This window comes from Vidua macroura, chromosome 1 (genome assembly GCF_024509145.1).
Source record: "Vidua macroura isolate BioBank_ID:100142 chromosome 1, ASM2450914v1, whole genome shotgun sequence".
Taxonomy (NCBI): Eukaryota; Metazoa; Chordata; class Aves; order Passeriformes; family Viduidae; genus Vidua; species Vidua macroura.
In genome coordinates, this window is record NC_071571.1 from 3,472,399 (window position 1) to 3,495,283 (window position 22,885).

Genomic DNA, 22,885 nt, shown 5'->3' on the forward strand with positions numbered 1-22,885 from the left:
AAGAAGATCACAAACTTTGTAGAAGTAGCAAAAAAAAAAAAAAACAAAAAAAAAAAACAGAGAGAGCAGTTTTTTTTCCTTATTAGCTCTGGTTTGCTATTTGGTATTTCATTAAGAACTGTTCTTTCCACAAGCTGGAGCTGATCACTAATTATCCAGCTCAGCAGCCACAGTTATGTCCTGAAACGTGAGCAATTGGGAATTTGCTGTCCTTCTCCATCTGACAGGAAGGTCACCCATCTGAGAGCCCAAGAGATTTGTTCATTTATTTCCCTTAATTAAAAACTGTTCACCTCTAAATAACAAGACACCTTTCAAGGGTCTCAAGCTGAGCACTAAAAATATTGAAATATTGAAGTTTGTTGGTCATTTAACAGAAATGCCTTTTGTCTTTTGATCATTTAATTATTTTTGGTTGCAGTCTGAAAAATATGCTTGCATGGCCAGGAATTCAGCTCTCCAGTATCTCCCAGGGCAGGATCCATGTCATCAACACTTCCATGTCCAAAACCAGCATCTGAATTTGAGCTAAACTCCTTTTATAGTCAGGAATCTCACAATACCTAAATCAGGTTAAATTTGGGGGGTTTTCCCCCCTCCCCATTAGCTTAGAGGAAGTTTACAGTAGTAATTTTAGAGATGTATTATAAAAATTAAACATACTCAGTAAATAATCATTTCTACCTGACCAGGACATCTAAGGAAGAGTCACAGGAGCCACATGCTCTAGATAAAAATTCACAGGAGTCACATGCTCTAGATAAAAATTCCAAGGCCATATATTTGTATGTACAGAACTGTATTATTTGGATGAACACAACTATGGTACCATTTCCAACCCAATTCTACAGAATTTAGCTGAATTATGCCACATTTCAGATGTGCAATGAAATGGACTCTAAATAAGAGCCAAAAGGAAAGAAAATGTGTTTTTGTGTGCCAAAGTAAAAACAAGTTCTCTGTGCTGCCTGCTATGCATTGTAGAAGACAGGCCACATAATTGATACACAAGAGCAAAAAAACTCTGCAAAAACTGCTAAAAGATACTCTGGTCACACCACCATCACAATAAACAGCTGTCATTTAAAAATAAAACTAACTAAATGTCATGAATTCTTTCAAATACTGAGTATTAAAGTGCACTAATGTGAAAATATCTGTCTATTAAGCAAGTGTAAGGCATTTGCATGGAAGGTGTAGAAGGCTTTTAAGGGGAATGAGCTGGATTGAAATCCTGGTGCTATTTGTCACTGAATCCCTGTGAGCAATGCTCCTGGAGAGGAGCTGAAAAGCACATTTGTGAGCAGTGGTTTAACACAGAATTGTGTTGAATGCAACAAGAGGTTATTGCAGGGCTTGTGTATGACTCCTCACAGCTACAAAGGGGAAAAAAAAATACCTTTGTTCAGTGGTTTTGTGGCAGTTATGTGAGGAGAGGTGCAGTCACTGTGTGTAGGGACAATGGAGAGGGAGAGTTACAATCCCCAGACGTGTTAACACTGAGTTATTAATGGAAGAGCACGTTGTTTAGTAAGTAAAGGCTTGTGAGGAAAATTAATCCCTGTCATCTTCATAAAGAGTCGAATTTTCAGAAAGATGATGGATGACTTTCAGTGCCTTTAGTATCTTTAAAGGCCCATTTGTATTGTTTCTTAAAATTGCTCCTCTGAAAATGAAGGCTGCCAAAAGCACTGCCTGGAATATCTCAAGGTTTAGGTTTCATATGGGGGGGGATGAAGGGAATCTCTAATTTTATCCCTCTGTCTGGAAAAAAAAAAAAAAATTAAACCAATGGATTTGAAACACAAGACACACTGGTGTTTTTTTTTTTTTTTTTTTCTAATTATTACTTTATTTTATTTTCAATCTTGGTTAAAAACAGTGAGCAAGTGCCCTCAAGGGATGGACTTGCCCTTCTCAGGATGAGCAATGATCACAGTCCTAATTCATTAACAAAGGAGGCTGGAAAAGTCTTAACCCAAACTATGAGACCACCCAGAAAAATCCAGAATTAGTGTCAGCAGTAGATCCTTCCCTCTTGGCAAGTGCTGGCCTTGAGAACATGGATTTATATCAGAACAACACAAATAAAATCATTTTTCCTTACCACAGGAAGCAATACAAGGCTGAAGAAGCAGAGCTTCCAGTTGATGGCCATCTTCTCTCCTAATTCTGGACAAGTTTTGCTTGTTGACACTGAGATTAGGGCTGAAGCACAGGCTCTCTGCTGATATTTTGGTTGAGGTCTTCACGTCAAGGCTCAGATCTCTGCAAAAAAAAAAACCCAGGAAAATTATTATAAATATGTAAACAATGGAGAGCATGAAAAAGAAATTAACAGAAAACAGAGAACCAACACTTGAGCTGCAAGTGGCACTTATTAGAGATCAACCAGGCTTTTGCAGATTTTAAAGGTGGTCTTGGCTATCTAATTTAAAGGCAAATGACTTTGTGTGATCAGCAACTTGTGCCAAAGAAATGCTGGAGCAGGTTCCGTAGCTGCAAACACCTAAATTGTGCCCAGGGGAGAAGGAAGGGTGGATTATTTTGAACAAGAAAAAAAGACCTTTCTGCTTCATCTCTGAATTTCTGGTTCACACTTCACGATTTTCAGTAGTGTCTTAAAAGCAAAATTGTCTGGGGGCTTTTTAGGGGTCTGGCTCCCAAAATAGGTTGCCCATATAACAAAATTAACCAGACCTGTTAATAACCTGTTAATAGGCTTGTTAATAACCTGTTAACAGGCTTGTTAATAACCTTTCTGAGAACTTGGCAGTAGGGGGGCAAAAGAATGAATTGTAGTCTCAGGCTAAGGATTCATCCAGGGCATAATCAGGAATTATTTATATGAACAACAATGTCATCCATATCTGTGACTTCCATTGCTTGGCCTCTGCCCTGAAGGAATTGAGGACTGGGGGGAAGGTGTTTTAAGATTTGGATTTATCTCTCATTATCCTACTTTGATTTGTAGAGGAATGATTTGTAAAAGAACTTTTAGAACCAAAGGACATTCAGGTTTTATACTGACTGCAACACACTGCCAGGACATCAGCATTTAGAAAGGAGAGAGTCTTTCATTTAAAAAATAAAACAGGAAAATTAATCTCCCTCTAAATTTTGGGAGAACAATGATTCGTAAAGTTCACTCTAAGCTCATCTGTTTTCTTCTATCCTCTCTTGATCAGTCACTCACACTCTGTTCTGGCACTGAATTTAATTACTTAACTGTATTTCTGATGGTTTATCAAATAATGAGCAATTGATAAGATCTCAGCTGAGGAGGACAGCAAACATCTCTGGTGACATTCAGCCGTGAGGTCTTGGAATTCCATTAACAGCAGCAAGACAAAACCAGACAGATGCATTAGCAGCCACTGGATTTGACATTATTTCCTCATCATTTGCACTCCTGAGTGCAGCCCAGTCCAGAAAAGCCAGAGAGGGGTGTGGAGGTGTCAGAACCCAAGGTGTCCCTCAGACACTCTTGGATGTTCTGGGCCCAGGGCAGAAGCCTCTGAGACCCTGGCAGGCAGCCAGAAACCCCTGTGGTTTTGAATTTGACCCATGGAACAATTTACCAACCTTGCAGGAAGAACAAGAAATCACAAAAGTTTAGATATTATAACAGAAGTAGTCACAAAGTGAAAGGAAGGATTTTTGAGTGCTGTACAGGGGGGTTTTAGGCCTTGTACAGAGGGGTCTGAGTTTTGTACATGGGGGTCAGGAGTTCTAAGATGGAGGGATTTGGGCGTGCCCTGTCCTCCTTCTTTCTCCTTCCTAACCTCCATGTTCTTGGTGATGTTGGCACTCACAGATTGGTTTAGAGTAGAAAGCCACTGTTCAGTATAGGTGATAGGCATTGGGGAAAAACCATAAACATTTAACACGTAATGTGTGATATAAAAGATGGCACCGGCCCTTGGGCGGGAGAGACGGAGAGAGACGCAGAGGGAGAAGGAGTCAGAGAGAATGCCAGGGAGTGTGTGTGCCTTGAGATAACGTGCAATAAACTGCCTTGAGACCGGATGACTGAAGACTACTGAGTCTTTCTTTGAAGACTCGGGTTGGAGGAGAGACTTTACCACCTCCTGGGGTCACCCCAACCTGGGGGTAATTCCGACATGGAGGTTGTATTCTGTCCTTTCATTCTGCCACTATAACACATCAGGAAATGATCAAATGCAGGGGAAGGGTGGGAGATGCCTGACTAAGAGAAGGACACGTACAGATGCCCGAGGGAAAAGTGGTGACCTTTAGAACATTCTTTTTACTTTAACCTGGTAATCCCTAGGTTTGAAAAGTGGAGGGTGGCTGTTTTCTGTCTTGTCTGAGTTTCAAAGGAGCCTCTAAAGAGACAACAAGAACATCTGCAAACTGTTTCATGGCTTTTCTCTCACATATTGCAGGGAAAATAAAAGAATCTACTTCATTTATTTTGCCTTCAAGGTAGTCATGGAAACCTGCACCAAATACTGGGCTGAGGCCTTCGTGTCATCCAGGGAGACTGGAGTGTTTATTAGGGAATAACAGCTACCAGAACCTCTGCCCTGGACCTGCAGCAGAATCTTTTATACTGTTGAGCTTTTCCTGGCATGTATGTTAAACATCCATTCAGAGTCCACCTATTACTAATTAAAGACTACTTATCTCTATTATTAATCAAAGGGTAGTTATCTCTATCACCGATTAAAGCCCAGCTACTTCCCCAATAACTACTATCAGCTATGTTATACTAGAAAAATAAACTTTTCAAAAATATATAGGTAATGCTGATAAAGCACTACCATTCAGGATTGAGAAAAATACATAATTATATTAGTATTGGATTTAGAAGGGGAGCTTGAATGATTATATTTTCTTCTGATGTCTCTGGTTGATAAATCCTGTAATTTCATTACTGATGCTTCTTGTTTCATCTGCATCTGCCACTGTAATTAAAATTAGTGAAGTCAGAAGATCCAATAACAAAGGGGTTGCACCTTTCAGTTATGGATAAACAGTTCCTCAAAATAATTTTCAGTTATCTCTGGTGAAACAGAAGGGCTGTTGAAATGTCTGATAATCTGAAAATCAGGTGATTGTTGGTAAAACAGAATGGATTTCAGGAGTTTATTTCAAGCATGGCTGATATACAGGAAGAAGAAAAAAGAAAAAGAACATTGTTTTGGTCACCTAGTGACTCAAGAAAATAATTCATCCCCTCTGAAGGTGAATTCATTTGTCCACTGGAAACACTTTCAGTGCCACAGCAGATTCTTTATGAAAGCATCTGAATTGCTTCAAGGGCAGGCTGGAAAAGCTCTGGCAAAACTTGTTCTGCTGCAAGTTCCCATTTCTTTCTCCATCTAAAAAGGTCTCTGGAGGCTGGTGAGGACAATTCCTCCATGAGAGGCCCACAGGTGCCAAGTGCACCATCTGATGTCACCAATGAACAAAACCTCACAGCGAGACCTTTCCAGGTATGATGGGACTACTCCCAGGGAGGCATAAAAAAGGTAATAAATCACTGTTCAAAGGGATAAAAAGTTCTCATATTAAATATGAGTGAAATTGTTACACCGCATCGCAGAGTGCACCCACTGGATGAATGAAATGCAGGAATTTTTTTTGATGAATGAAAGAGGATTTTTGGTGTCTTTGCAAGGCAGCTACGAGCTCTTACTGAGATCACACCCAAAAGAAACCGCCTGATCTGTTGGGCTCCTTGTTGTGGTCCTCTGGGACGTGTGCCAGTGGTTTGAAACACACATTTCACAGCTGACCCACAATGGTTCAGACCAGTGGTGATCAAATGGGGATTCATCACTCAATTCATCTCACTTCAGTGTCCAGGCAGGGCCTCCCACCACGTCCTCTTCCTGCCCAGGTGAGGAAATCTGAACATTTCTGACAATGTGCAGGAGAAATTGAGGTTTTGCAGACTGAATAAATTTCAGAAAAGTCAACCAGCCCATGCACAGTTACTCCAATGCTTCTTAGAGACATGAAGAACGTTTCCCTATGAAGAATAAACAGGGGTGGAGAATTACTGGGTGCAAGATATATGAACAGGTAATTATCATGAATGGCTTGGGGTTGGAAGGAACCTTAAAGATCATCATTCCAACCTCCTGCCATGGACAGGGCCACCTTCCACTAGAGCAGATTTCTGGCCTTGGACACCACAACCTCTCTGGACAACCTGTTCCAGTGCCTCACCAACATCACAGTAAAGGATTTCTTCCTAATATCTAATCTCAATCTACCCTCCTTCAATTTAAGGCCATTCCCCTTTGGATTTTCACAACATGCAAACTTTTAACCCCCCATTAGGCACTGGAAGGTGCCCTAAAGTCTGCCTGAAGCCTTCTCTTCCCCACGATGAACAGGCCCAACTCTCAGCCTGAATTCACAGGAGAGGTGTTCCAGCCCCCTGACCAGCTCTCCTGAGGGCTGGAACACCTTTCGTTATGCACCTGATATTTTTCTATCTTTAGGCTCTCAATAACACACTGCATTTTATTATTTCCCCCCTATAAGTTCCTAAATGTGGTATTCCATCTACATCATTTATTTAAAAGGCACAGTGCCCATTCCTCACGTTCCTGCTCACCAGATATGAGCAGAGTTAGGAAATCAACTCCTCAGTGACCTAGGACATGTCTCCTAATTTTAGAAACCTGGGAGAGACATCCTCACACATGAGCTCATTGTCAAGTCTCTTTTTATATCAACAGAGAGAAGCAGACATGTGAAGGAAGTGTTCTGTCTGACCTATTTTAACCATCTCCTTTAAACTTCCAGCTCCTCTTCCAGAGTGTAAAGGAATTCTGAGCAGCCAGCTCTTTGTTGACATCTACACTGTGGATATCTAAGTCTGGACAGAATAATCCCACCTCCAGTCTGAAACATATGGATCAGAAATATGAAACCCAAACCAAAGTTTCACCTACCACAAAGGATTGAGAAGGAATTCGATTGATCTGAGTGTCAATAAATTGATGCTGATATATTTAAGGCAACAGAAAAGCTAAAGGAAGATTTAATACCAGACAGCAAGAGCTCTAAATCTTTCCATGGAAAATACTCCTCAAAGAGCAACCCTATTAAGGCAAAGAATATCATGATCCTTGCACTATCTTAAATGGAATAGTTATTATTTCTTGAAGTTTAAATATTTTGGGTTGATTTTGTTAAGCTACTTTCTAAATTTGCTGAAATTAAAGCTTCTTCATGGGGTCACAGCAGCCAAGGGTCTGACTCTACTTTCTTTTACAAACCAAGAAGACTTTTATTCTCCCTTTATGTACTTCACTGGGAAAGTCCCTCAAGTCCTTGCTCCCACTCACCAAGTCTGCTGTCAATGACTAAACAGGACTCAAAGGATCATTACATCAGGAGGTCTAAGGTGGGTTTTCAGAAAGGATTTACTGCTACAAAGGACAAAACCCTTTTCAGCTGCACATGAATGTCCTGAGGGTCTCAGGCATAAATGGCACACCTTTGCTGAAAGAGTTGTCAGCAAACAACGTGGAATTTTTTCACAGAGCAGTCCATAAGGATGGATGCAGGCTGCCCATTGTTCTAACATGTGAGCTGGTGTGGGAATCACAAGCTGAAAATATCCATTCATGACAGACATCCATTCAGGAAGACTCTGCTGGTATCCAGTTTTTTCACTGTGCTTAAGAAAACAAAACTTAAAAGGGAGCTGATACAGCACTAAAACAATTTTGCATGGATATATCTGAAAGAAATAGATTCAGCTGCTGCCTGGATTAGGCATATAAAAATATGCCTAGTTAATGAATCTCCAAGTCTGTTAGCAATACTCAGTAAAAATCCTTTTACTTTCCTGAGGAATAGGATTTTGATTTTTTTTTTCCTTGCATAAAACTCAGAAAACACCTGTGAATTTACTAGAACTCCCTTTCTAAAAGTGAAGATAAATGTGTGATTACAAAAGTAGGAAATTGTAAACTGCAGATGCTGAGATTCCCATATGCAAATGGGAGCTTAGGTGTCCAAATATTTCTATATGAGGTAGAATTATCAATTTAATTTACTTCCACGAGGACTTGTGTAGGAAATAAATTAATGCAATGTGGTTTTGCAAGGAGAATGACTGCTAAAGAGGATTCACAGAACTGGGGGTAAGGAAGGACCTCTGCAGATTGTCTAGTCCAACAGCAGGTTATTCAATACCCATTTTCAATCAGTGTCTGAATATCTCAAACGTTGAGACTCAGCAATTTATCTGATCAACCTCTTTTACTATTTGACCATTCTAACAATAAGAAAGTGTTATCTTACAGCTGAATTTCCTGTGTGTCTGTTCGTGCTTGCTGCCTCTTGTCAGCACAGAGAAGAGCTGGGTCCATCTCCTTTGCACCCTCTCATCAGGGATTTCTACATATTGATAAAACCCCCCCAAATCTTCTCTCCTCCAGGCCAAACAGCCACAGGTCTCTGAGTCTCTTGTTGTAATTCCTTAATAATCTTTGTGGATCCTCACAGAACCCACTGTGTTCATGCTCTCAGCAGCCCAGCCCTGGACCAGGCACTCCAGGGCTGAGAGAGAGGAATTATCACCTCCCTTGACAAGCTGCCAAGGCTCTTCCTCATGCAGCTGATGATGCTTTTGGATTTCATTGCTGCAAGGGCACTTTGCTGGCTCAGGATCCACTCTGTGTCCATCCAGAGCTTTAGGTCCTTCTCTGTAGAACCCAGCAGCTGATTCCCAGCCTGCCCTTGTGCATGGAATTATTCCTCTCCCAGTGCAGGACTTTGCATGTCTTGTCCTTCTCCATCTTTCTGTCTATTTCTCAAAACTCTCTGATTCCCTCTGAGCAACAGCACAATCAATCTCTCGGTCTATCAACCACTCCTCTTAAATTTTGTGTAACCTTCAACCCTCTTGTAGGTGCACTCTGTCCCATCATCCTGATCATTGCTGAAGGCATTAACCAGCATTGTCACATCAAAAAGATCTTTATAGTTCAGCCCAGCCTGCCCAGGCTCTCTCTACAGTCAGTGGAGAAGAAGGTAACCTCAGGGAGCAATTTCTGTATCCTAAATGCCTTAAAGCCAGACTGGATGGGGATTGGTGGGACTTGGTCTAGTGGGAAGTGGACTGGGTGACTTTTGAAAGGTCCCTTCCCTCAAACCATTCAATAGTTCTATGACACTACGCCTAATTCTGTACAAAATGAATTACTGCTTTGCAAGAAGCAATTTTCTTTTCCTCTGTTTGTGCAGGTCTGATGAGGGCAAACACAGAAAATTCCATTCCCAAAGTTTAAGACACCAAAGCATTAATGGTAAGCAAAACAGAGCCCTGACTTCCTTCTATGTTGAAGCCTTTTCTTACTTTCAGTATAATCTTAGTTCCTTTTATTAACACAGCCTAATAACGTCCATGTATGATTTACTTCAGCTGTCCCCCATTACAATTTTGGTAGAGTGTTGGTTTTTGGTTTTTTTATTATTTTCCTTTAAGTGGTTTCAATTAAATTGAAATTCCCTGAAGATATGAGCATTATAATTTGTCCTTACAAAGTACACTCTTTATCACTTCTGTATAACCTGACAGCTCCTGCATTTCTTAGTCCTCTAGTTTTATACAATTTTCCTAACATATAAAAAAAAACCTATCTAAAGCTATTCCAAAACAAATTTTTGTAAGTGTTGGTCAGCCAATTCAAGAAAGATATCCAAATTTACACTATATGAAGATCTGATTAATTTCTTGAATATCTGCAAATTATCAAAAACTCTTTGAAAGTCCTAATCCTCTATATCCCATCCCTTCATAGGTGTGGTCAAAAAGCCCAGTTTTTCCTGAGCTTTGAAAGTTTATGCTTTTCTGGGACATATGTATAAAACTAAACAAGACTTGACATATTTTTAAAACAAAATCCATTTAAAATGCCTGAATTTTATAAATAAAAGAAATTCTCACAATATAACAATTCTTCTTCGTATTATGCTGCTTTACCAGTACAGATATGATGAAACACTGAAGGTTAATGACACCTCAGTTCTGGATATCTGAGTATTTTGACATCATAATAACTTTGAATGTCTGTTTGATGGAGGTGCTGCTTCAGGCTCTCTGAAAATTCAGGTGGACATGAGTGGATCATACATCCAGAGGTCAAGATTTTCTAGCTTATCTCTGCATTGATAGACTCATGTTAGCAGAGGCATGGAACACAATTCATCCCTCCCTGGGAACAGAATTGCTTTTCTTGGCAGGTCTCCTACATAACATCATCAATAAAATTCTTGCCTTGATTTGCATTATTTTCCCTATTGCATTATCCATCAGATTTATTGTGCCCTTATGTTATTGATGTCCCCAGAGGCCTGGTGAAATGACAAAACTTCTTAACTAAAGACCACAGACACTCCAATGCAGGGAAATAATTGCAAACTATCGCACATTCAGGAAGCATTAGGCAAAGAAAAAAAAAAAAAAAACTAATCATGTGAGAAGATTCTCTTTTCACAGCAGATCAATTATCCTTTTTAAGCATCTGTGGTATATGTGATACTTCACTGCTAATATGAAATTAATACTGGGATCATAAAGATAACGACGTGCTGCTCCATTCCAGCAGGGCTTTAAGTGCTGCTTGGCGAGGGCCTTCAGAATCATTACTCCACAACCAGGAAAACACATTCTCTACCCGGCATATCAATGTTTTGTTCCCTGATTAATTTGCTTTCGTTGACTGGTGGTCTGCGTTTCCTTCCCTAGTTGTACGTGTAAATGTTGTTTTTTATGATCACACAGGAGGTTGTAAGCGCTGTAACCTGTCCATCAGGCTCTGCTTTGAACCTGCCCAGCACACATGGAGCAGACATCTCTCACAGGCATCTCTTACAGAAAGAGTAAGAGCAGAGCAGAAAATGCAGCTCTGGACCAGAGCCTTTTATTCCCATTGTCTCTGAGGATCTTCCCAAGTGCAGTACTCAGTACCTTCAAAACAATTCCTTAATTCAAAATATTCTATTTATCAGAGTATGATGCCACTGTTAAAACCCTCAATTAGCCCTCTTGATGTGCTGAGTTGATTATCTTAAGATCAAACTGCCATGATAAAACCACCACTGCTCCCCAGACCTGAGCCAGGCTCCATGCAAGGTGCTCTCAGCTGTGAGGAAATGCCAAGGCTATCTTTAAGAAAACATTCCACTCTTTATTTAGCATGGGCAGACTCCATTGGAGTGTTCCTGTAGCTGGTGATGGGCCTACGGGCAAGACTCCAGTCTTGGAGCTCCTGCAACAGAACAGCAAACTCTTATCACCTCTGGGAAATAAGACTACCCTTCCTGTGAGAGAGCAGGACAAAAGTAATAAAATAGGAAATGGTGAAAGTAATAAAGTAATAAAATAGGAAGGTGGTGAATACAATGAGCAACTGATTGTATTTCCTGATGCCAAAGGAATAAATACAAGATGGTGTGAAGAAACCAGTCTGATACAACCTTGGTATTGAGGAAAGGGTGCTTGGGAGTGTGGAAGAATTGCCAGGTTGTTCAGAGAGGATGATCAAATGATCTTTCTTTGCCTCAGGTGTACAATTCCTCGTCATTTTCCAGTGCAAAGTCAGAGGCATTCTGAGTACAACAGCTTGTACTTCAGTGAGCAGTCTGAGCTGACAATCTGTGGTGAGGGCCCAGATGAACATCCACGCTCCTCCTCTACACTTCTAATCGACATCAAAAGCTTTCATGGGCCAAACTCCAGCCCATCTTGATAAAGGGACAGATAAAATGTGTTTCCCAACTTTTCACTGGGTAGGGAAAAAGATAGCTCTACTATTGTGACTTCTCAAGCAAATATTGTCAAGGAAATGTATCCCAGAACAGGTCTGGGGCTATAATCCTGTCTCTTCCATTCTCAGGGAGGTGAAAATCTTATTTTTTTGTTTTAACAGTTTCACTCTTCTCTACTACACTGAAAGGTAAGATTAAGACAGTGCATGAGCACTTGGAAACTGTAATTTTTTTCCCCTCCACGTTTCCTATTGTCCTCCTTTCCTATTGCATTTCTGACAGCCTGGGCTCCCAGCTGTGTCCCATATTGTGCTTAATAAACTCATTACATTTGGACATTATTAGGACCTTCCACAGCACGTGTTCTTGCAACACCAGGGATGGAATCCAAGGCACATAAATCTGGCTGTCTGAAAGGGAACCATCTCTATCCACACTGGCCTCTCTGAGCTGCTTCCACAGTGGGTGGAAGACGAGTAATTGCCCTCAGCAGCACATGGCTTTGCCTTGCTCATGGACAATGTGCTACTCATCTTGGCAAACAGAGGGGTAATAAAGCACAAAATCAGTTTGATTAGCTCAGGAGAGCCTGTGTGGAATAGGCATAGCCCTGAGAACAGCAGAAGCATCAAATTAAAGAGGAAGGAAAGCGGTTGAAATAAAGAAAGAAACACTGTTGGGTTAAGAGCTTAAGCTGGGAATTAGAAGAAAGCTTTGGACCATCAGCAGAAGAGAGACCTGAAAGTACCTTCCAGGGAGAGGAGGAAAGTAAAAATAAACTTAGAATTTTGAGAGGACTCCATAAAATGTGAATACTTTGTAAACCAATTTCTCTGACACATGAAGACACCACAGCGTTAATCAATAGAGATTCCCAACCACATGGCTGTGATTCAGAGCTGGATCCCACCTTTCACCTTTAAGCATGGAGTAAACTCATGTCTCTGCAGCGAGGAAAACTTTGATGAGGAAAATTGCATCCCTGGAAGTGTTTCAAGGGTGTATGGATGTGGCACTTGACAGGGTTTAGTGATGAACCTGGTGATGCTGAGTTAATGATTGGACTTGATCTTGGAGGTCTTTTCCAGCCTAAAAGATTCTATGATTCTAAAAGTTCTGACACAAAAGGCAGTCATAGCCTGACACAGAAAGAAACGAGTCTAGAGAAAATATTGTCTAGAGGAGAGTCCAGATAAAAATCAATCCTTCCTTCCTTCCTTCCTTCCTTCCTTCCTTCCTTCCTTCCTTCCTTCCTTCCTTCCTTCCTTCCTTCCTTCCTTCCTTCCTTCCTTCCTTCCTTCCTTCCTTCCTTCCTTCCTTCCTTCCTTCCTTCCTTCCTTCCTTCCTTCCTTCCTTCCTTCCTTCCTTCCTTCCTTCCTTCCTTCCTTCCTTCCTTCCTTCCTTCCTTCCTTCCTTCCTTCCTTCCTTCCTTCCTTCCTTCCTTCCTTCCTTCCTTCCTTCCTTCCTTCCTTCCTTCCTTCCTTCCTTCCTTCCTTCCTTCCTGTAAATATTTAGCTTAATTCATACACCACCATTTCACTATTATTATAAACAAAGTCACTTTACCACTTCTAGAAAAAAAAGGCAGCTATAAATGAACAGAAGTGATTCATTTCCATGCAACCTTCTTTTCAGCCAGTGATTAAGACTACCTCTATATTCATCTTCATTATCTGCTCATGGATCTCCATATGGGAGTTCTAGAAGATGAGCTGGCCCCATGGCGCTCTAAAGGGTGGCAGAATATGGCCTAAGGGAACACCTGGGAACGTCAGAACAATCAGGACCAAAACAATTTCATATTCACACACACAGATATACAAGTATGTGCAGAACTCATTGGCCAATAAACAATGTGTTTTCCTATTTTATCAATTCTAGAGGTGTCAAAAAAACCCCAAAAGAAACTCACCAAAACACAACTGGAAGATGTCAGTTGTATCCATTACAGCATTCTTTATACTTCTGTCAAATTCCAAGCTACTACAGCAGCAATCTTATCTACAGATCCTGTGTGAACAGGAGACAAGGGAAACTAAAAAAATGGGTAATTTTCCTCTCTTGGATGTGTCTGTTGCAGAAGCTGGAAATCCTGATTACAGATATTAAGCCGTCTCATGAGGAAGTTCATAAATTGACAGGACGGTCATTGCATCAGACTCAACCCAACTTGCTGTGATTCACATTTTCTGTTAGGTGTCATGTGGAACTGGAATATCCCCTGTGGCCCAGAAAACAATCAAAGTGCTATTCCTTTCCACTGGATAGCTTTGTCATTTTATTGTCATGCATCCCAGTCAGACCCAGGATATAAACACGTAAATCCAATCAAGCTGAAATCCCTTCTTCTCCAACGTGCCCACTGCTCAGTTTGAAATAGGTTGACTCATGTCTCAAAGACACAGTGAAAATGCCTCCCTCCCCATGGGGGGTCTTTCAGAGCCCTGCATGAGAGTTATCTCATTAAAATGTGCACCTCTAAACCCCAGATAATTTCCACAGATTCCTTGAATAGTCCCTGAGATGTAATCAGCACATCCCATAGAGTTCACAGCATATGTTAGATTATCCTAAATTATGTATTTCAAAGCAACAGATTAATTGCATCCTATTTCTCTATATTTTCTATCAGAAGGAAGGGAAGGAAAGAGAAGGATTTGAGAAACAACATTAAAAGATTCAGTCTAAACATTAGAAGTTGCCAAAGCTACACTCAGCTGATGAGTAGCATCTTATAGGGGGCAGCAAATTAAGGTTAAATAATGTGTTTAGCAACAGTTTTTTTTTTCTTGTCACTCCAACCTCCTCCCCTTTACCTTCCTCACATCAAATCAATTGTAAATTCTGTTCAGGTCTTCATTTGCACCCACCTTGAGCTTAATATGTAATTTAAGTTCAGCTGAAATGGCACTGAAAAAACATGATCATCAACCATGTGCCTTTCAAGCATGTCAGGTAATGAAGGTTTGAGCCTTTAGAAACCCTTTAGGACAAAGGATTTTGGCCAAAGATTTCACAATTTCATTATGGTGTATAATTTATCAGTTCTTTGTTATTCCCCTATTTCCTTGGATACTCTGTGGAGAGGGTTTCTTTTAAGCTCTTGGAATAACTACAAGAACAGTGCTGTAGACAGGGACAACTTCCCAGGCTGGTTTCTCATGGAAACATGGGATCTGCCCACCCTGGTCAGCATTTGGTAAAAACTTTTAAAAATGACCAGAACACATCCTAATATCCAATCTAAAGAAAAGCAACCTAAGAAAGAGAGAGCTTAGTTGATCTCCAGCACTGGGAGATCCACTTCAGCAGCCTCCAAAGGATGCAATTTATTAAGACAAGAAATCCAGCTGTCCCAAAGCTCTCATTTCTTCAGGCTGCATTATTGATGACCCTCATGGCTGCAGATGGCACAGAGCTACATTCAAGTGGCCTCCTTGGGCTTCCTCATCCAAATAGAGGATTAAAGAGAGGATTCAAGGTGGACCAGTACCAGAAAATAAAGGAGAAACCATGAATGGTATGTGAGAGTCAGCTGGCAAAACCTGGGGCAAATTTTAATGGCTTATCTGTGCTTTGGCTGACCTCAGAAATATCCAAGGTGTTTAAACATGGAATATACTTCAATGCTTATATATGGAATATGCTTCCATGTTTAAACACAATACCCAAATATTGTGTTTAAACATGGAAGCAATCCTAGGAATTAGGTACTTGTAGCACAGAATAACTTTGAGTTATCCTCACAACATTTTCTGGTTCAGGCATCTCAGTCTTTTCTTGTTGTTCCCTGGGAATGTATTCTGCACCAATGATCAGCTTTTCTTTTAAGGCACCACTCCAACAAAACACCCAAAACCAACCAACCAACCAAAAAAAAAAAAAAAAAAAAAAAAAAAAAAAAAAGCACCAAAAAACCCTCACAAACAAACAAAACCCCAAAAATCCCCACCCCAAAACTAACAAACCCCAACCAAATCCTCCACATGCAGTAGAAAAGGTGAATCTGCATTTTATGATATTTCCTCCCTCATATCCTAGAGTTCACTTCTGTCCCTGGAGTTTGTTGCCAGCTGCAGCAAATGAGGCATGGGATGAGTTTGTATGTTTTTCTGAAACATGTAACTCACTGGGGAAAGCAGGGTAGGGACACAGAAAGGAAAGGAAGAGAATGATCTTCTCTCAGCAAATAAAACAAAATGTGTGATAACCTGGAGTCAGCACAGTGGGAGCCTGTTTTGGACAAGCAGAATAAATTTTGTGCTGGAGTCTGGATAGGATGGTGCACAGGGGACTCTCCAGGGCACAGCTTGGCTGCCATTAGACATGTCTAGAGAATTGAGTATTTTATTGAAGATTGTTTTATTCAGAAACAGCCACAAAATGAAAATTTCTGTGTGAAGAAGAGAATATTTTTTCCAGTAATACTTTGCACATTTTGGGTGTGTGTAGGTCTCTCACTTAGATTAAACCAAAATGTTGTGGCATGGATTTAGATGTCTTTTGGATTGTTTAATTCTATCCAGCACTGCTTGACTCTAATTGATCACAAAATCCTCCTTGATGGACAATAATCACAGGTTTTATAAAAATAATTATGGCCCATGTTCTGCAAAGGAGTGTGGTATTCTGTGTTATCTTCAATTCAGCAATGAAAATAATGACAGTTATTAAATAAAAATGTTATTAAATAACATAGTTTTTAAATAAAAATAATGTAGGATAACATGAAAACAACCCTTCCAAAACGCAAAACAATCTAATAAAGAAATTCCAAACCCAAACCAGGACATTAGGGCTTACAGGTCATAAATAAGCAGGTGAATAAAACCTAATAATTATTCAGTGACAATCATCCAGCTCCAGTCCAAAACGCCATGATTAGCATCTCTCTAAAGTGGAAATTCATGTGTTTTTTCTCTTTCTCCTGCCTTTTTAATGTGTTTCCCAAAGCAAACCCAACACTCCCACATGTAGAGGCCTTCTCAAGGCAATCTTCATCTCTGAAGACAAAAGCAGCAACTTCTACAGAGTGCCTTGAGTGAGAAAGGAGGACATTGAGTACTTCACATCTAGGTAACCTCAGTATTACAGATCCACACAGGATTAATTTAGCTCCAAGTACCTGCTGTACCTCCTCTGATCACCAGCAAAGGGAATAAAACAAGTTCTCTTTTTTACTCTTTCAAGAGTGTTTCTCTTTTCAACTGTTTTTAAGTTAATGGCGTTTGCTTGCATTATCTGAGAAGAAATTGAAATTTCTTCCTTAGAAGATGTGAATTCTTTCCTTCTGCTGACCCTCTGTAGAAATGGGGTGTCCACCATTGGGTACAAATTCCATAGGAATGCTCCAAACACCTCAAGGGGGCTTTAGACACCCCTGTCCCCAGCTCTGGCTGTGATGGAAAGGACATTACCCCCAATCAGCCTAGAGACACCATTCCATGCTGCACTGCTTCCAGATCCTTTTAGGATCACTGCCTGACCCAGCTTACTCCAGGTGAATTGACTTGAATATTGGGTTGATTTAGATTGGATATTAGGAGGAACTTCTTTACTCAGAGGGTGGTGATGTCCTGGCACAGGGCGCCCAGAGAAGCTGTGGCTGCCCCTGGATCCCTGGAAGTGTCCAAGGCCAGGCTGGACAGGGCTTGGAGCAGTCTGGGATAGTGGAAGGTGTCCCTGCCCATGGTAGGGGCTGGAACTGGATGGTCTTTAAGATCCCTTCCAACCCAAAACGTTCTGTGATTCTATGATTTTGTGATTCCATGAAATAATAAATCTTTGCCAGCCAAGGCCAGTGCGGTACAGTCAGGTCAGGGAGCTCTCCTCAGTAGCTCAGTGGGGAGATTCAAGAGGTGATGATGAGATGGTGGAACTGGCTGGAGGTTCTGATGTCTTCAGGGAGCTGCAGGGATCCAAAAGAACTTCATGGACTTCACAATTCAAAACTCACAGACCCAAGGTCTTCCTATGATCCTATGGGATTTTTTTACTCTTTTTTCTTGTATGTGCTATTTCTTACTCTTAATGTTTATGTTTTTAACTCTCAAACAGCAGATTCATTTTGTCATTCTTAACAGAGCAGGTGAAGCTGGGTCTTAGCTATGCATATATTCTAATTCTCTGACTGGGGACATTTTCCAGTAATAAAACATGCAACAAATTCTCCTGCTCTTTAATTTGCCATTTAATCGATGTGTTCACATCATGCTCAGTAAATGGTGCACTGTCAGTTTAATTTGTTCATCTCTTGTTGTGCTACTTGTTTTCACCCCTCCTTGCTCCCCCCCCTCCCCAGTACATAACCATTGTATCATTTTGCATCCCATGTGGGATTTCTCTGCTTTAACCTAGTAAATCTTTTAATTCCTAATTCGGTATTCTGCTCTAATAGATTCACCCATGAAAAGAGCCCGGGAGGCTGGAGCTAAGAAAAATCACTTTCATTTTCTCAGATACTATCGAGTGGTTTAATGTAAAATACACATGCAGTGCACAGTTTGTGATCTCAGATTTTATCAGCCACGTGTTGCAGAGCTGAGTCAAACCTGATCAGGTTTTTGATGAAGGGATAAAGATTCAAGTCTAAGCTGGAACCACTTAATAATGGCGAGATACTGAAGAAAATGCAGTTGCATAACAGCAAGGAACAGTTCACAAGAGAGACTGAAGTTTGGCTCCAATGCACTGGTGTGAAATGTGGACACCAGCAGAAGCCATGCAAAGCAGAACTTAGAACTTAATTGACCTTGTGGCTTCATTATTAGGGATCTCCATTTAAATTAATGATCCAAATGAAAGTGTTAAAATAGCAAAGGGACAATCTATATTTAACCATAAATGCCATTTCTGTTTGTCATTTACATTTCTAGCTTTTATTTTCCCCACCTTGAAAAAGGCTGATGATAACTGAGTTGGGAGACAGAGTTTGGCAATTTTTTTATTTTTTTTAATATCTGGGGAAAGTATTTCAGGAATATTATAAGTAGATATCCATTTTAATTTCTATTTTTTTCATTGATTTTTCCATATTGGACCATGCCATATGGTTCATTCTGATTTAGTTTCTAGCAATTGATAATTTAATTAAGAATTACTGTCTAAGAATCGAACAGAAATTAAAAGCACATTTGGAAATGCACACACACGATCTTCTAAGCCTCCCTGCCCTGACTGAGGAAGGGAAAACAAAATTGCTCATGACATTGAAATGTATTGAAAATTATGTGATGCCCTGAACAAAGAAAGAATCATGTGGTGTTAGTGAATTGACTGCACTGCTCCTGGACAAAGTGATCTTCCAAGTTAATTATTAGCATTTAAATTATAAGCAGAGATATTTTAGTCTCTTTCTGCTGTTAATAAAAAGAGCCTGACACCTCCGTGGCATGAATCATATTTTGACTTCAGTCACTCTTTTGTCTCTGGTTAAAGATGAAGCCTGTACTGACTGCCCTTCTAATTCAGAAATAATAGAGTTTGTACTTTTTTTTCCCATGTTCTGCCTCAGTTTCACAACACATTGTGACCTCTAAATGTTCTCCCAGCTTCCAGGCTGTACATTTTCATAAGGGTTTCAGTCAGCCTTGGTTTCTTGGAAATCAAAACTAAATTCCTGTGAGTGTGCTCAGGGTCTTTAATTGCCAGGATGAAGAGTGGTGTTCGCCCTGCATGATTTCTTAAAGAAAGACTGAAAATTTGGTCATATTGCTACAACAGTCCCATTTTTCAGCTGATTTCAGGTCATTCTCTTACAAGGACATCCCATCCCTGGAAGTGCCCAAGGCCAGGTTGGACAGGGCTTGGAGATACTGGGATAGTGGGAGATGTCCCTGCCCGTGGCAGGGGGTTGGCAATAGATGAACTTTACGATCCATTTCAATCCAAGCCATTCTGGGATTCTGTGGTATTTTCTTCCCTCCACCCCCCTAGACCACATTACAAATTTATTCTTTCCCAAAATTTACTGTGGATTTTGACAAATGTGGATGTTGATGACTTTTGTCAAGATTTTTCTCTTAAGCATGATTTTGTGTTGATTGCTATTTTCCATTTCACTTCCTTAACTTTTCCTTTTACAAGCCTAGTTTTGGGGGTTGGTGAGTTCCATGGCAATGGGATTGGCTTTAAGGAGTGTCCACCCTCCACGTCTCCCAGCACTGATGTCACAGTGATAACCTCCCAACTTGCTACCATTTACTGGACATATTAAAAATCCTGCAAGATCTGTTCCTTCAGCTCCCAGGGCGTCTGTGGATTTAAAAAATGCCAACAGTTTTAAGACAGATCCCTATGATAAAGAAAAATTCTGATTTGTCAATGTGAGCTACGAAAAGAGAAAAGAAAGACAACACAGTACAAAAAAACAACCCTTCTGAAGAAAAGTGCCAGTTGTACTCTGACTTCTGAACACCTCCAAAGCACTAAAAACAGACACGAAGAAAATGCTCTAAAATTGCTCTTGTTGTTATTGTCACTAAGGAAACAACTTCCCAGGAATCTGCAAGTTGAGTATACAGGCTCTTTGATGTGCAGCCAACTCTCTCTTCCAGCACACTTCCCAATCTCTAGGGAATCAGGTCTGTCCACAAAGGGAGATCTCTCCTGCCCTGTCTCAGCTGAGGCCTCACTTCGTGTAGGGTTTGAACTCTGATGCTCAGAAAAGCCATAATCCAGACTTGCCACAACACGCAATATCAAAGCACAGAGCCATGACTAAACTGAGGGATTTTGCCTTAAGATACTTCTGCAATCCAACAGCACTGCCAGGAGAGCTAGAATAGCACAGGAGCTGGAGAATGTGGGAGGCACGAGGCAGAATTTTTTCTGTCTGTTCGTTTGGGGTGTTTTTTCAGCCACACTTCACACACCCCCACACACACGGTGACTGAGATGTGTGCTGGGTTTGGATTGAGGCAAATAGGTTTGTAGAAATTGTTTAACCTCTTCAGCCCTTCAAGCAGAGTGGCCATCTGCACACGGCCTGTTGGGAGTGATGTACAAGACTGGATCATCTCTGATTTGAGCCCAGGCATTGTAAAGAAGAATCTCAGCTCACCTGCAAGCCCATTCAACATGCAAATTATTTATAATTAATTTAATAATAATTTAATAACAGTTTAGTGACCAAATTCCTGGAGTTTAGGATGTTCCCTAGTGATGTTCAGTTTCCCAGCATCAGCACAGCCAATGTTTTCCTGAGTTGTAGAGTCCCTCATAACCCAAAAATCTTGATAACAAATTCTGCTGAAATACATTCCAACAGGAGACACAGAGCAGATATTCCCTGTCACCAGTTCTGCTGCAGACTAAGGAGAAAATAGTGGCTAAATTAATTGAAAAGACATAGCACAGAACAGACAGCAACTGTGGAACAGCAACAAAAAGGAACAGAATATTTTTTTAAATTACTGGAGACTAAGCCAAGTTGCAAAGCAAACTGATTAAATAGAATCCGTATAAAGGTTTCACTAATATAAAATCATTTCAGAGAATTTGAAATTTGAAAATATTTTCTCATTACCATGGACAGGTGTCCTTGTCAGATCTGCTTTCAAAGGCTCCTTGGAGGACTAAAGCACTTTTATCCAAGAACCAGAACATGTCTTTGTAGACAAGTTTATTTCTAGTGTGTCCTCATCTTCTTGCAGTCTCTCCCCTTCTCCTTGTGTAAAAGGGTAATCTGGCTCTCTTTAACTCTCATTTCTGAGCTATGTAGACCAAAAGTGCTTAAAAGGTCTTAAAGCAAAGCTGTTCTGTCCTAGCCAACAGCTGGACCTCAGTGAATCCATCTGTCAATGGCAACAAATCAATAACCACAGAGTAATCCCTACCAGGGTAAAAATCTCTCTGTGCAGCCAGCAAGGAGCCTTTGCTTTTATGTTAAACTCATCACCCACCTTTCGATCAGGAATTATTTCTCAGCTACCTCTTTGTGAACAAGAGGGAGCTCAAGGAGTATCCAACAACCACCAGTGGTGGTTTCATAGCAGAGGCAAGAAAATGGCTTTAATATTGTAACTACAACGTGAAATACACCAGATTTGGAACCTTCCTTGGCCTTGAGGTCAAGTAATGGCTTTGTCATCACTCTTGCTCATTCTGCCAAACTGCTTCACCACCAACCAGAACAGCCTCATCCCAAGTGCCTGTGAAAACACTCTCTGGGCCACGATGTTTGCAACTCCTATTTGCCTTCATTTGTTAAATACCTTATTTAAATATTTCATAAAGAGTTTGGAGATCAGATTCTCCCAGGCTACTGCAGATTCTTGCTGTTTCCCTCCCACCAGAGCCCTGTAAATGATTATCTGCCTTCCTCACCATTTCCAGTCTCATTGCTATTCATGCCAGTGCTGTCAAGCAAACGCACCTCTGCTGAAGAGATCTTAATGGAAACAGTTTCCCCTCATCTAGGGAGATTCATTTCATCTTGAGAAGACAACAGAAATCTCTGTCACTGTGCAGCGTGGAGATAAAAAAAGCACAAATGCAAAACCCAAGCAATTGAAAAATGTTTGACGACGAGTCTGTGCCTGTCTGAGCACACAAGAACTGTGACGTGAGTTTTCCTCAGATAATTCCTTAACTACCAATTTAGGATAATGACAGCGACACTTTTAAGAAATCTTTTGGGAGAAGAGTAAGTATTTGCTTTTCAAGTCTATAAACTTCTGAAGGAAATATTTTGATCTTTTTTTTTTACTTCAAATCTATTAACCCTATGTCCCATCCCTGACATGGAAAGCCTTTGTTTTGTAAATCCATAAGGAGAGTTAAGAAAGTGTTTTACAAATCAAAGTGGATTTTCCTCCAGTACCTTCACACATGTACTTTGTGGATGTTTATAGATTACCAAGTCATCCCAGACTCCTGTAATGGACAGTGCTGAGGGGAAGAGGGGGGGAAGCTATTATGCAGCTTAAGACATCTGACATATTTAAAATTTTTGCTGCAGAAAAAAAGAAATTAATTGAACTTTATATTCTTATGCTCTGTAGATATAGTGCAGAAATTTATATCTATGTAGATATGATGGAGAGAGTCTATTTACTAGGACACATCGTGCTAGGACAAGGGGAAATGATTTTAAATAGAATGAAAGTGGGTTTAGAGT

At 40.5% G+C, this 22,885-nt stretch overlaps 1 protein-coding gene across 1 annotated transcript in view; it reads right to left on the reverse strand.

Moving 5' to 3' along the window:
• The window catches only part of ADCYAP1R1 (ADCYAP receptor type I), a 143,532-nt gene that overhangs the window by 109,408 nt on the left and 11,239 nt on the right, over positions 1 to 22,885 (reverse strand). The window contains 1 exon segment of the mRNA XM_053989483.1: positions 2,108 to 2,268. Coding sequence (XP_053845458.1) covers positions 2,108 to 2,158 — 51 coding nt within the window. The 5' untranslated portion in view covers positions 2,159 to 2,268.